This window comes from Pungitius pungitius, chromosome 17 (genome assembly GCF_949316345.1).
Source record: "Pungitius pungitius chromosome 17, fPunPun2.1, whole genome shotgun sequence".
NCBI lineage: Eukaryota > Metazoa > Chordata > Actinopteri > Perciformes > Gasterosteidae > Pungitius > Pungitius pungitius.
The window spans coordinates 17,695,138-17,706,904 of NC_084916.1; the positions used below are offsets into that span (position 1 = coordinate 17,695,138).

Below are 11,767 nucleotides of genomic sequence, written 5' to 3' on the forward strand. Positions count from 1 at the left end.
AATAAGACAGTAATGTATTAAATGATTCATGGCTTTTATTTTTAGGCTCCTCGCTCCATCTAATCACACAGAAACCGATTGGATTCTGACATTCTGACATCACGGGTTCTGCAGCAGGTGATCTGATGGTGAACCGGTGGGAGATTTGAATCATGGAAGGAAACATTTGTGAGTGGTTTCAGAAGGAATTGTTGTGTCCCAGGGTGTCTGATCTATTTTTGGAATGAATGTGAAAATACAGTTTCTCTTATTACTCAGTCAGCTGGAACCAATAAAGGGTCCGATTGGATTCGAATGAAACCACAACCCAGCGGGGTATGTTAGATGTAGATGATTACTTAAACCCTATTCAGCATATTATAAGACCTTTGCTTTATGATTTCATGCTTACAAATATGTAAAACAAGGCAAACGGGTACATTCTTCTAATAAATTAGAGTTTCTTAAACTGGAAAGAATTCTTTAGATAAAGTGCAAAACTATTCGTGAGACTGATTGCGTCACTAGGTGGAGCCACAGCCCCATCCAGGTTAATGGGAGTTGGACCTGGATTTAGATCCTCTCACTGTGTGTGTGTGTGTGTGTGTGGCTCTTGGAACGGTTAGTCAATAATAAGGAAAAAAGAAACCATTCTGATTTGAAGATGTGATGTGGGGCTACTGGGATATTTGAGTTATTCTGTTTTTGTTGCTCTTGAGAATCTCTAAATAAAACAACAGAATAAAAGACCGTGTTTGATATGTTTGTTGTTCATTCCCAGCGTACCAGAGAAAGCAATTAAAACATTTCCACACCTCCTTCTCATCGGGATGCATTTACAGATCTTATACAGACATGGGTTTTGTCTTCCTGAGACAATCCAATACGCTGGTTTTTGGATTTGGATTTTGGACACATATTTTAAAGACCTAAAACTGGTATTTTTGCATAGCTTGCAACAAAACATGAACTGTTTATTACAAATACTGACCATTGATAGATATTTTAAAGATCTGTCCAAGGTGCTGAAACTGTATTGTACTGTGGTCCTCTGTTGGAGAAAAGTAATTTTTTAATGATCCAAAATCCCAAACTCTTAAAAATAAAAAATGAAATCACTAAGGGGAAAAACCGAGGACACGATGACTGACGATGAAGACAAGCAGAACATGCAACCATGCACAGTAAAATCCAAAATATCAAATATGCCGTGTCAAAGTACTCTGAGAAGCCTCATTTCTAACCAATCTGGATTTTGATAGTGTTAAAATGATGAACACTAACTGATATTAACACTCTCCAGAGTTATTTAACCTGTAGTCAAATATGAGTAACACTGTTAATTAGTCCAAAATACAATTGGACCAAATACACTCTGTAATAGTGTTAAATACAACTCTAAGTGTTACGTTAACCCAGCAAAATGTACTGTGTAAACACAGAGGTTGGACGTGCACACGCTCACACTAAGAGGCAGTGCTTGTGCACACCTGAAAAATCCTCAGAGATGAGGCATCGCTGTAATTCCCCGGTGGATCGGAGCATTTATTAAAAGGTGATGACGATACCCAGCTGGGCAGGAACATGGGTGAAGGTGAAAGAGAAAGATGCTCGACAAATATTTGTTGAGAATATTTTGGAGTCTCTTTCTGTTCGTAGAAACTGAGCCTTTGTCTCCAGTGTTGAGAGCTCACTTTCCATTTGACGCGGGTACTTTATGATGGCGATAAGGGCCCGAGATCTCGATAACGCACACAGACGGCAGCACAGCGGTGTGGGTGGATATATATATATATATATAAGTTTTAGTAAGTAAAAGGAGCATTTCTTTCAACAGGTGCTGGCTCATAAGAAGACATCGAAGGCATTCAGGTAAAACAATGAGTTCCTTGAGAGGTTCCACTGTCCCAGCATGCAACACAAGTGTGATAACGGCCCCCATGTTGACCTTTTCAATCAATGATTGCTTATTTCTTTGAGAACCAGAACACAAATGGTTTAAAGAGCTTCCGGCGGCTCAGGTGAGTCTCATCCGGCCTGACGGCGCTCACCAGGGACCAGGAGACGACGGCAGGAGGTCGATGTGGGAACTTGTCGAGCAGCTGATACTCCTGAGTGATGGGGCCTTCTGACCTTTGAGTCACTCACCTCACAAGGCGTCTTGTACTGTGTGGTTTGAGCCTCCGCTGGGGGCATATTCAACGTGAAACCTCCTTTTCAGCTACATATCACTGGAATCTTCCATCAGAAGATTATCATCAGCCACCGACGACGTTGCGGGCTTGTTTCCGGTGATGATCGTTGGAACGTAGCCGGACGAACCGGTCGGCCGAGAAGCCTCAGTAGCTCAGAGGCATCACAGAATAGTCAGAAGGTTTCTGTAGTCAACAGCTCTCGGGTAGCCACTTAAATGGCAACATAGAGGTGGGAAATGTTAAAAAGCACAATTACTTGATGTGTTCTTGCAATATTCCTGATATAGATAAATAGGAATGTAGATCCGGTCTGATGCGTGACGCGCTCGGTCATTCTTCTGCTGTTGTGTGGTTTTTCTGTGAAACATCCAATCATTTCTACAGACAAGAAGGCTGCTTCAAGCAGCATACTGGTCTCTGTTTTATTTCCATAACCCTTTTTGGTTTAATCAAATATTTGAGTGACGGTGATGAATGTTGACCTTCATGGGTTTGCAGATGTGTCGGATGTCACACAGTAGGCTCCATTGAGGTTTGAGTCACTATCAGCCGCATTATCTCCTGAAATAAATCTTCCAGCTGACGTGCACATGTATATTTAGCTGCATTTGCCTTTTTGTCAATGGTTTCTATTTGCGTCCCGAGCGTCATTGTGTGTGTGAGTGGTTTCTTATTGTTTCTTTTAGGTCTCACCTGGTCAGTTTTTTAGGGTGCTGGTGAAAGGAGCAACACGAGGCAGAATGACAAAGAAAATCGACGTTTATCAGCCGCTGCTGTCGTTTTGATCGGATCTCTCGACCTGCATATTACAGGATCAACTACCGCAGAGTTTTGCATCAGTAACACACTTTGCATGTTGTTTGTGCTGTACACATTCTGTATTTTCTTTATCACGGGAAATACGTGTAAAGGACCTCAGTGCCTGTTGATTAATGGGAATTTATTGACAAGATCATGCAATAAAAACATTGATGTCTCAAAATATCAGCAACGACAACCTTTGTTCACACAGACAAATTATGGACGTCATAAAAACAAAACGCTGTACATGTCCTGTGTATATTCCTAAAACATATATTTACATTTTAGGGAATAAAAACAAAGCTGTTTCGGAGAGCGGCAGACGGAAGGGCCGATGATATTTCCTGGTTTATTGTACGAAGCTTAGTGATTCAGTGAGGAACAAAAACAATTACAGGAAGAGAACATTAGTGTCCCTTCAGGACAACTAACGTGCCACAACATTGAGAGCATGTTTATCAGTAACCTTCAACGTACTCGTGGAAGTTCATTGAGGAAGCCATTAAGGTTTTTTCCGAGCAGGAAGTTGAAAGCTTTACTGTGCGCTTCCATGTAAGGCAGCTTTCTTCCTCTGTGGTGGTTTGTCAGAAATAGACTCGTCCCTTCCCCGCTGATGTGGTTCCTGGTACGGAGGCCATACAGGCAGCTGCACTGTTTGTAAATCTGGGTTTCACAGAGATAACCAGCTGCTCCACTCCTAATAAATCAACCCCCCCCCCCCCTCCACTGACATACCTGAATTCTTCCTGACATTTACACAGAAAAGAGTTTTGGTTTCCATCATCAGTCTCTGACCTGCGCTACCAGGAACATGTTCATCAAAGGTTTACATGTTTACGTAAGTTGATGTTATTCACTTCACACCCTACATTACATTACACTACATCACATGACATCATATTACATGTCATTAACTGACGCTTTTATCCAAACCAACTAAAATAAGTACATTTCAACTGTAGAGATAGAAACTCAGAATTTCATCAAATAAGCCATTTTACAACTTTATAGAAAGAGCCATTATAAGTACAACACACAAACTCTCTGAAGGAGGGACAAACATCAAGGGCTACTTTAAATCTACTTTTCAACAACAAAATTAGCTGAAGAGTTTAACATTACATTACATGTCATTTAGCTGACGCTTTTATCCAAAGCGACGTACAATAAGTGCATTTCCACATAGATACAAACTCAGAAAACAAGTATCAAGAAAGTACATTTTCATCAAATAAGCAGTTACAAAACATGTTATAAAAAAGTGGCATTATAAGTACAATTTAAGTGCTACCATTTGTTAGTGCTACAGTTTGCTAGTGTTTTAGTCAAGGTAGAGTCTAAAAAGGTGTGTCTTGAGTTTTCGACGGAAGATGTAGAGTCTCTCTGCAGTCCTGATGTCATCAGAGAGCTCGTTCCACCATCTGGGAGCAGGACAGCAAAGAGTCGCCATCTCGCCGAGTGCTTTTCTCTCAGTGAGGGAGGAACAAGCAGCTTGGCAGATGCAGATCGGAGTGTGCGAGTTGGGATGTAGGGTTTCACCATGTCCTGGATGTAGACTGGTCCCGATCACATAACATAACATAAATGCAAAAGCACATGACTAAAGAATGAAGCATCTTTTGAAAGAATAAAGGTCAATGCACTTAAACAACCACTGTGTGACCAAAAGAAACTGCTGATTCAGCATCACTCCGTGGTGCGAAACCTCCTCACTTCCTCCCCCTTCATACCTTATGGTCAGCTATTGGATTACATACAAATTGATGTTGTGGAATGTATATGATTCACAAATACAAATAACGTGTAGAAAAACTCTCCCCCAGGTGAACACCAATCTACCCAACTTATTTACCTAACTGAATACAGGGCTACCTATTGTTTGAACAGTCAATGGGACCTGACCATGCATCTATATTTGCTTGATTCTTTAAAATAGTGGCCTGTAAACTTTGTTCAGCCAGCGGTTCTATTTGCCACCACCATAAATTTGGCTACGCAGTACCGTAAGAATGTTCTTTCTAGGATGGACTTTTTATAGAAGAATAGTCAAACCTAAATGTTGAGCATATGTGATATGAGTGCAAAGCCATGTTAAATAGCTCACGTAATGACGTCACATTGAAACATGGATGCTGATGTAAACATGGGCTGAATAAACGGTCAGATTGAGTTCTAAAACCTAAGAGACGATGGCGCTCTGTCCTTTTCTCCCGTGAATAGAGAATACTAGCAGCTGTTAACTGACCACGTTGGCGACCGTACTAACTGCTGCAGGAATTATCTAACGCTACAATAAATCTATTTTGTATGATAACTGCTCTGCTGTGACAAGAAGAGGAACCTTTTAAATAGATCAAATTGAGATAATTGAAGTGACTTAGCAACTGGGACATGGAGTGTATTATTCATAACAGTGAGTAGCTTTGAAAGCTGTGCTGCTACAGCTGTGGCAGAGTTAGACAAGTTTTTACAGCCTGGAAGGTGAACTATATCAAACCGACAACCTTCATCATGTCAACTGCCTGGCAAACTGTTTCATGCCATAGACAGAATATTCACTTTTGTCTAACACAAAATGTTTGGCTGCAGAAATAGTCACTAAATCAGCATGGAAGTTTTTACAATACACCTTTTCTTTGCCTCAGTAAATTTTAAAAGTAAAGCTTTTTCTTCACCCTTTGGCCTCAGACGAATTCATTCTATAATAAAACTAGTTTAGGAAGTTGCCCAGAGGAAAGCAGAAGTGGCTTAATGTTGGATGTCCATTGGTCAGCGGCTGGTTCTTATACCAGTAGTTCAACCTTGGGGGGGCAGAGAAATCCCTCCTTCCCACAACAACGCAAAGTTGGGGCTTACAATGACATGTAGGGCCCAACATTTTCAGCCCAACATCAGCAGATGGACTCAGGTGGCTCATATTATAAAAGACGTATGAAGTGTTATTTTGTACTAAATTGATCACTGATTTGTAAAAGAGAAGCGGAAATATATTCAAATACACACACGTGTCAAAATCAAGGCCCGCGGGCCAAATCCAGTTCGCCAGGGGGTCCAGTGCGGCCCGCCGGATGACTTTGCTGTTGTGACAACTACAGAAAGACAAATTGCATTCCTATAAAAGTAGCTGCTATTCCGAAAGCTCCACTGGGGGTCGCACCCTGTAAGTGGGGACGAGGTGGTTCAGGAGGGAACATCACCACGACTTGGATTAAAAAGTTGATTGAAAAGTAACTTGCGAACCGAAAAGGTGGTGGGACCCCTGCGTTCCTTCCTGGCGACGGCGTTACTCCAGGCAGCAGCACCTGCTGCGAAATGACTGTCCCTCCCTGCCGACCGGCCGCCCACCCTCCCCCAGGACTGGACCATCCCCCCCCTCCTTAGATCAATGGTCTGGCCCACTTGAGATCAAAGTAGGCAGTATCTGGCCCAAACCTAAAATGAGTGTGACGCCCCAGGCTTACTGAAGGTACTTGTACTTGTAGAGAGAATTGGGTGTCATCTGCATATTGTGATAGTGTTTAAAATGTTGTATCACTTTAGCTGAAAGACACATGTCAATGTTAAATAAAAGAGGGCCAAGGGTTGAGCATTGGGGATCTCTATTTTATGTCAGTCCACTCAGGTGTAACAAGGCGACACCTGACAGGTAGATTTAAACCACTTTGAGGATAAGTCTAATAGTCCTCCCCAGCTTCTATGTCTAGTAGTATTGTATCATTATTTAAAACCAATATACTGTGGGTATAGGATTTCCACAGTTCTATTGTTTGCTTAGTAAGTAATACCAAATAATAAAAAAAGGAATTGCTCATTTATTTTCAATTTCTTTTAATAAAGCAACATTCAAGGACACCACACATCCTCTGGATACATTTGCATACAGTGCCATGCATTCTTTATATTTCATGAAAAACAAAAAAGCTACCTTTTCCTTCACCTTGTTTCTATAAATAGCACAATAAATTAAGTTCACGTATTTAGCTGAGACGCATAAAAAAAACATGTCTAACTGCATACATAGGAAGAGGTAGGTGTAACAAAGGCTGGACCTTTCTACTCGTTAAAGGGAAACACAGGTGGTAGTTTTGGTTGCAGGTTCTGTCTGTTTTCAATCCCACAAACACAACTGATTTGTGTGTTCTGGTGGGTAATAAGTATCTTTGAAGCAAATGTGTTCCTCGTACCTTGACATACAAGTCAAGTTGTACAACTGCAACAACTGCATTAATGCATCAATGAGGAATGTCCTCCCGAGGACCAAAACTACACATGTTTGAGAGAAAACAAGATATGTTAGATCTTTGTTATATTGATTTACATTTTATTATCCTTAATTTCATGGAGACAAAAACAACAAAAAGGAACAATAACCAAAAGCAGTGATAAGTCATTCATTCCATCTGGATCTAGTGAAGTGAACCTTTTCCCTTATTGAGCAGCATTCTCCGGTAACAAATGCAGAAGGTACCACAGCCTGTGATGACGGTGCATCTTGAACAGGGCAGCAACCTTTCTCGTTCCTGTACCACTCAAACCCCTTGGTACCTGGAACTAGGCACCGTCTACCTCGGGCTACTCTGACAGCACGATCACGACCACCTCGTTCCTGGAATCACACAGCTCGCTCAGGCTCAACTCGATCCTCTGCAGCTTCCTCTGTAATCTGTGGCCGGCGCCGTCCGCTCCGCTTTCGGCGAGAACGGCGGGGAGCTGGCGGATTTGTGCCGCCGTGGCCGACGCCACCCACGCGTTGATCCGCGTGTGAAGGTCCGAAAGGCCCGAAGCTCCGTGTTTTTTACCGCTCTCAAGTGGGAGCTTGTTCAAAATCCGACGCAGACGTCTGGGGTGTATCTTCTGGTGAACGAAGAAAGCCGGGAGGATTTCTCTGAGGTAGTCGCCTCCGTCTGCGAGAATTAATGATCAAACCGAAACTGATGAGGAATCATGAAAAAACACTGTCCTTCATTTCTTCATGTAACTGGGAGACATATCGTAACCCCTTACCTTTGCATTTGAGCTCTTTTCTGCTCATGCACACGCTGTCGTGCCAGCTGGAGCCCTTCAGCACCATCTGCATCCCCGGAGCGTCGCAGCCTCGGTGCAGCGTGCAGTTGTGCAGGGCGGAGACCGTGTCTGAGTAGGTGCCGTTGGGACAACTCTGGCACACTGTGTCCTCGTTGGCTGTCCCTGGAACAGGACGAGAGAGTTGGTGAAGGTCAGCGCAAAATCTTTACATTCAACAAATGTAACGTCTTTATACACGTGGAGAGCTTCACGGTCCCACAATGCTCCGTACATTGGAGACGTCGGCGGGTCACACTTGGGCTTGGGTTAGGGTTAGGGTTACGTGGTTCTGTGTGTTTTGGAATACTTGTAGTTCCAGCTGTTTGCCTCTGGGGGGCAGTGAGCTTCAGTCTAACGGGTTCTTACTGAGCCTAATTGGAAGATCTAATTCATTTAGGACGTAGGCGGATAAACCGACACCCGGGAAGCGTTCACTTTTAAATATCTCGAATATCTACCTGATAGAAATGTTATAATATCATTTAGAACATCACATCTGAGTTTACGAAATCGCTTAAGTTACGTAACGTTGGTAACCGACCGTCGACGCGTTTTTAAATTCACATCAGACTTAACGTGATAACGTTAACTCCGTCATGCTGCCCCCTCTCACTTGAAGGCCAACTAGTTATGAACTTAGTCAGTAACAGAATCAATTCAAAGAAACTGAACTTGCTCTTTTCCTTTTGTGGTGTGATTCTAAACTTTACATTCCGTTGTGTTTTATGGAGCAGGAGGAAGCATCAAGCTGAACGAGAACCACGTGTGTGTATTGACATTAAACTGTAATATTTTACAGTTAAAAGTTAGTATCCTATGAAAGAAAAAAAGAAAAAGCAATATCACTTTTAGCTAAATTAGTAATGCTTATTATACATTAACATATTTAATTTGAATTTAAAATAACAGGAAAATGTACTTCTCTCAGCCTGAAATATGTCATGCTCCAGAGGAGAAGCGTATGTTGAAATGAAGAGAAGTTTTCGGGTTATAAGGCTTTGAGTGTTAAGCTTAGCAGGTTGCTAGGCAACGGGAGCAGTGTAGATAACGCTGAAGCAAGCAGGAAGCAGGAAGTCAGAGACCTTTTGGTTGTTGGAGGCTGGAGGCTACAAGGATGCAGACTAAAGACTTTGAGACACAGCGTCCTTAACAACGAACCGGCACCAACAACACACTCATTGCTGTTGTCATGGTAACAGACCACGCTGACTGTGCAGTTTGTGGGCACGTGGGAATCAGATCCATCAGGAGGTATGCTTACATTTTGAGGAAAGTGTGTGTGGGAGATTAAGATAAACATGTACGACATAATCAGTGACGTAAGTGACCCCCCACCACCACGGGGTGCGCGGCAGAAGCCTACCTCGGGTCAGCACCTCGTGTCCGGACGCGCACTCGCTGTGTCGGAGGCACATGTCGTACTCCGCCTTGTGGTAGAAGCCCTGTTTGCACGCGCATCGGCTGTCACGGTGCGCGGCGCACGGCGTCTCCACCACCTGGTTGTGGCCGCACACCCCGCAGCGCAGACACTTGCCGATGTAGTTCCACAGCTCCGTGAACGAGCCCGACGGGCACCGCGCGCACACGCTCTTGTTCGTCGCCGTGCACGTGGATCGCAGGTGGGACCCCGGAGGGCAGCGGTCGCACTCCACCGGGGTGCCGGTGACCGGGTCGGTGTCCCGGTACGTCCGGAGCGCAGCGGCGTCGCCGTCCACCGGAGGGGCGCGCGCGGAGAGCAGCAGCAGCAGCAGCAGCAGCGGGAGAAGCGACCACATCTGGAAGGGAGGAGGGAACAGGGCATGATGCAAAGAAACACAACAAGTGGATACCTGATTCACCGCATGAGATAAACATCTTTGTTGTTAACATTCGCCCGCCGTTGGAACGCTCCGTTTGGCGCAGCGAGGACTCCGCGCCTCCCTCCACCTACCGTCGTAAAGTAGTGCAGTCTGCGGCAGTCTGCCAGGAGGACGGTGCTCCCTCCACCTGGCGCAGCGCTATTTATCCTCGTGCGGCTCTGACGCCTGATGCTGTCAGGGGTTTCCCCTCGCTCTGACTTTCACTCACACTTCGTGTCAGCTTCCTCTTTAAAGTTTGTGAGCCTTTTGATTCATGATCTTCTCAGCAGACCAGAGCTCATGGTTCAGAGCAGTTTAATTGTAAAATTGATAAATAAAAAGGAAGAGAATAATATTTACAATTCTCTATCATATCGGTAATACAATTGGTAATTGTATTATTTCAATTTTTTATTATAATTTTAATTAATAATTAACTAATTTAAATGTGTTTTTTTATGTGTAATACCTCTCCGTCAATGTAAGTGACGTTTCACAAATAAAACTGATGTTATATATTTCTGGTTTAGATGTGAAATCGTATAATAGAGCATAAACGTGAGGCTACATGGTTTCCATTAGGTGAGGTGCATTGGGATCTTGTATTTCTAATATATAGCGACACTTAGTGGCAGCACACAGAAGAGAGCGGATGAACCCTGAGGCGACAGCTCATTGTCTTCAGAAGTGGCCTGATTACAAAATAACTCAAAAGTGAAGTTTGTAAAGAAAGAAATCCCTTAAATTACCAAAGAAAAACACCAACAGTGACAGCGCTGTCATTTCTGTCCGAGAGCTGACGTCATTAGCTTGTGAATGTTCCTCTCAGTCATTTATGGGAAACAACTCCTCTGCTCCACCTTTACTCTCTGAGCAGGAGTCTAACTGAGTAACAATCTTTTTTCCCACGTACATTGCATTGCTGTGATTTATGTCCCAGCTCCGCCGCATCCGTAGCATCTGAGTACCCCTCCCCGGGACGTGTGCTCCTCCGCCCGATAACGGACTCCTTTTGACCTTCCAATAACCCTTTCACATTGTGTTTCTACTTCTTTCACTGGAGCAAAGGAGACTTCCTGAAGCTCATGTTTGGTGTTTTTACATCTACATTCATGAAAAGGGGTAAAACCAGCCAAATGACAGCAGGAAGAGCAGACATCTAGTTTTGCTTTCACTTGCTGTTCCACACAGATCCCGGCTAATCCCCCTGAGAGGCGACACCTGAAAGGACAGCAGCTGTTGATCTAAGTGTCCCACTTCATCTCCATGTTGTCACTCACCGATTAATCTCATTCCCTCAGAAGCCCCTCTGAAACTTTCAACTTTCATTTTTATTCTACAACAGTAATTTTAAAGGAAAATATGAACTGAAAACATTATTGGAAGTCAAAGAATGTTGCAGTTGAACCTCATGGCAGACAATCTTTTACTTTTTTTCCCCCACCAAATATCAACATTGGATCAATATTGCTTCAACAACAATAATAATAATACTCTTTTAATGCTAATGTGCATGATATTCCTATAATTACTATGTTTCATATTATCCAGAAGCACGGCTGTGGTTTGTGGGATTAGGGTTCATCCTGTCACGGTTTGGCCTCGCTTCCTGTTTTAGTTTGAAGTTTCATGTCTCTTGTGGTCCTGGGGTAACTTCACTTCCTGCCTTGTCTTGTGATTGCGTGATTGTCTCCACCTGTGTCCAATCACCTGCACCTCCCTTGTGTATTCAAGCCCTGTGTGCCTGTTGTCCTTTGTCGCGTCATTGTCTATATGTCCCTCGTCGTTGGAGCACGTTATTGGTTTTTGAGAATAAAGAGCACTTTGATGGAAGAAACTCTGCGCCTGAGTCCTCCCTGCAGCATGCCCCAGCCGGAGTGTGACACATCC

At 43.5% G+C, this 11,767-nt stretch overlaps 1 protein-coding gene across 1 annotated transcript; it reads right to left on the bottom strand.

The window, feature by feature from the left end:
- Nucleotides 1–6,793: 6,793 nt before the first annotated feature.
- Nucleotides 6,794–10,354, bottom strand: LOC119219009 (tumor necrosis factor receptor superfamily member 6B-like). The gene is made up of 4 exons (XM_037473859.2): nucleotides 9,970–10,354; nucleotides 9,403–9,814; nucleotides 7,980–8,162; nucleotides 6,794–7,879 (listed from the first exon to the last, which is right to left on the bottom strand). The coding sequence occupies exons 2-4, from the start codon at nucleotides 9,812–9,814 to the stop codon at nucleotides 7,548–7,550; spliced, it is 927 nt and encodes a 308-aa protein (XP_037329756.2). The 5' UTR covers nucleotides 9,970–10,354; the 3' UTR covers nucleotides 6,794–7,547.
- Nucleotides 10,355–11,767: the final 1,413 nt, after the last annotated feature.

Coding starts and splice junctions, on each gene's coding strand:
- LOC119219009 (XM_037473859.2), bottom strand. CDS start 9,814: ATGTGGTCGCTTCTCCCGCTGCTGCTGCTGCTGCTGCTGCTCTCCGCG. Junction 8,163..9,402: donor ACACGAGGTGCTGACCCGAG/GTAGGCTTCTGC, acceptor GTCCTGTTCCAG/GGACAGCCAACGAGGACACA. Junction 7,880..7,979: donor AAAAGAGCTCAAATGCAAAG/GTAAGGGGTTAC, acceptor TAATTCTCGCAG/ACGGAGGCGACTACCTCAGA.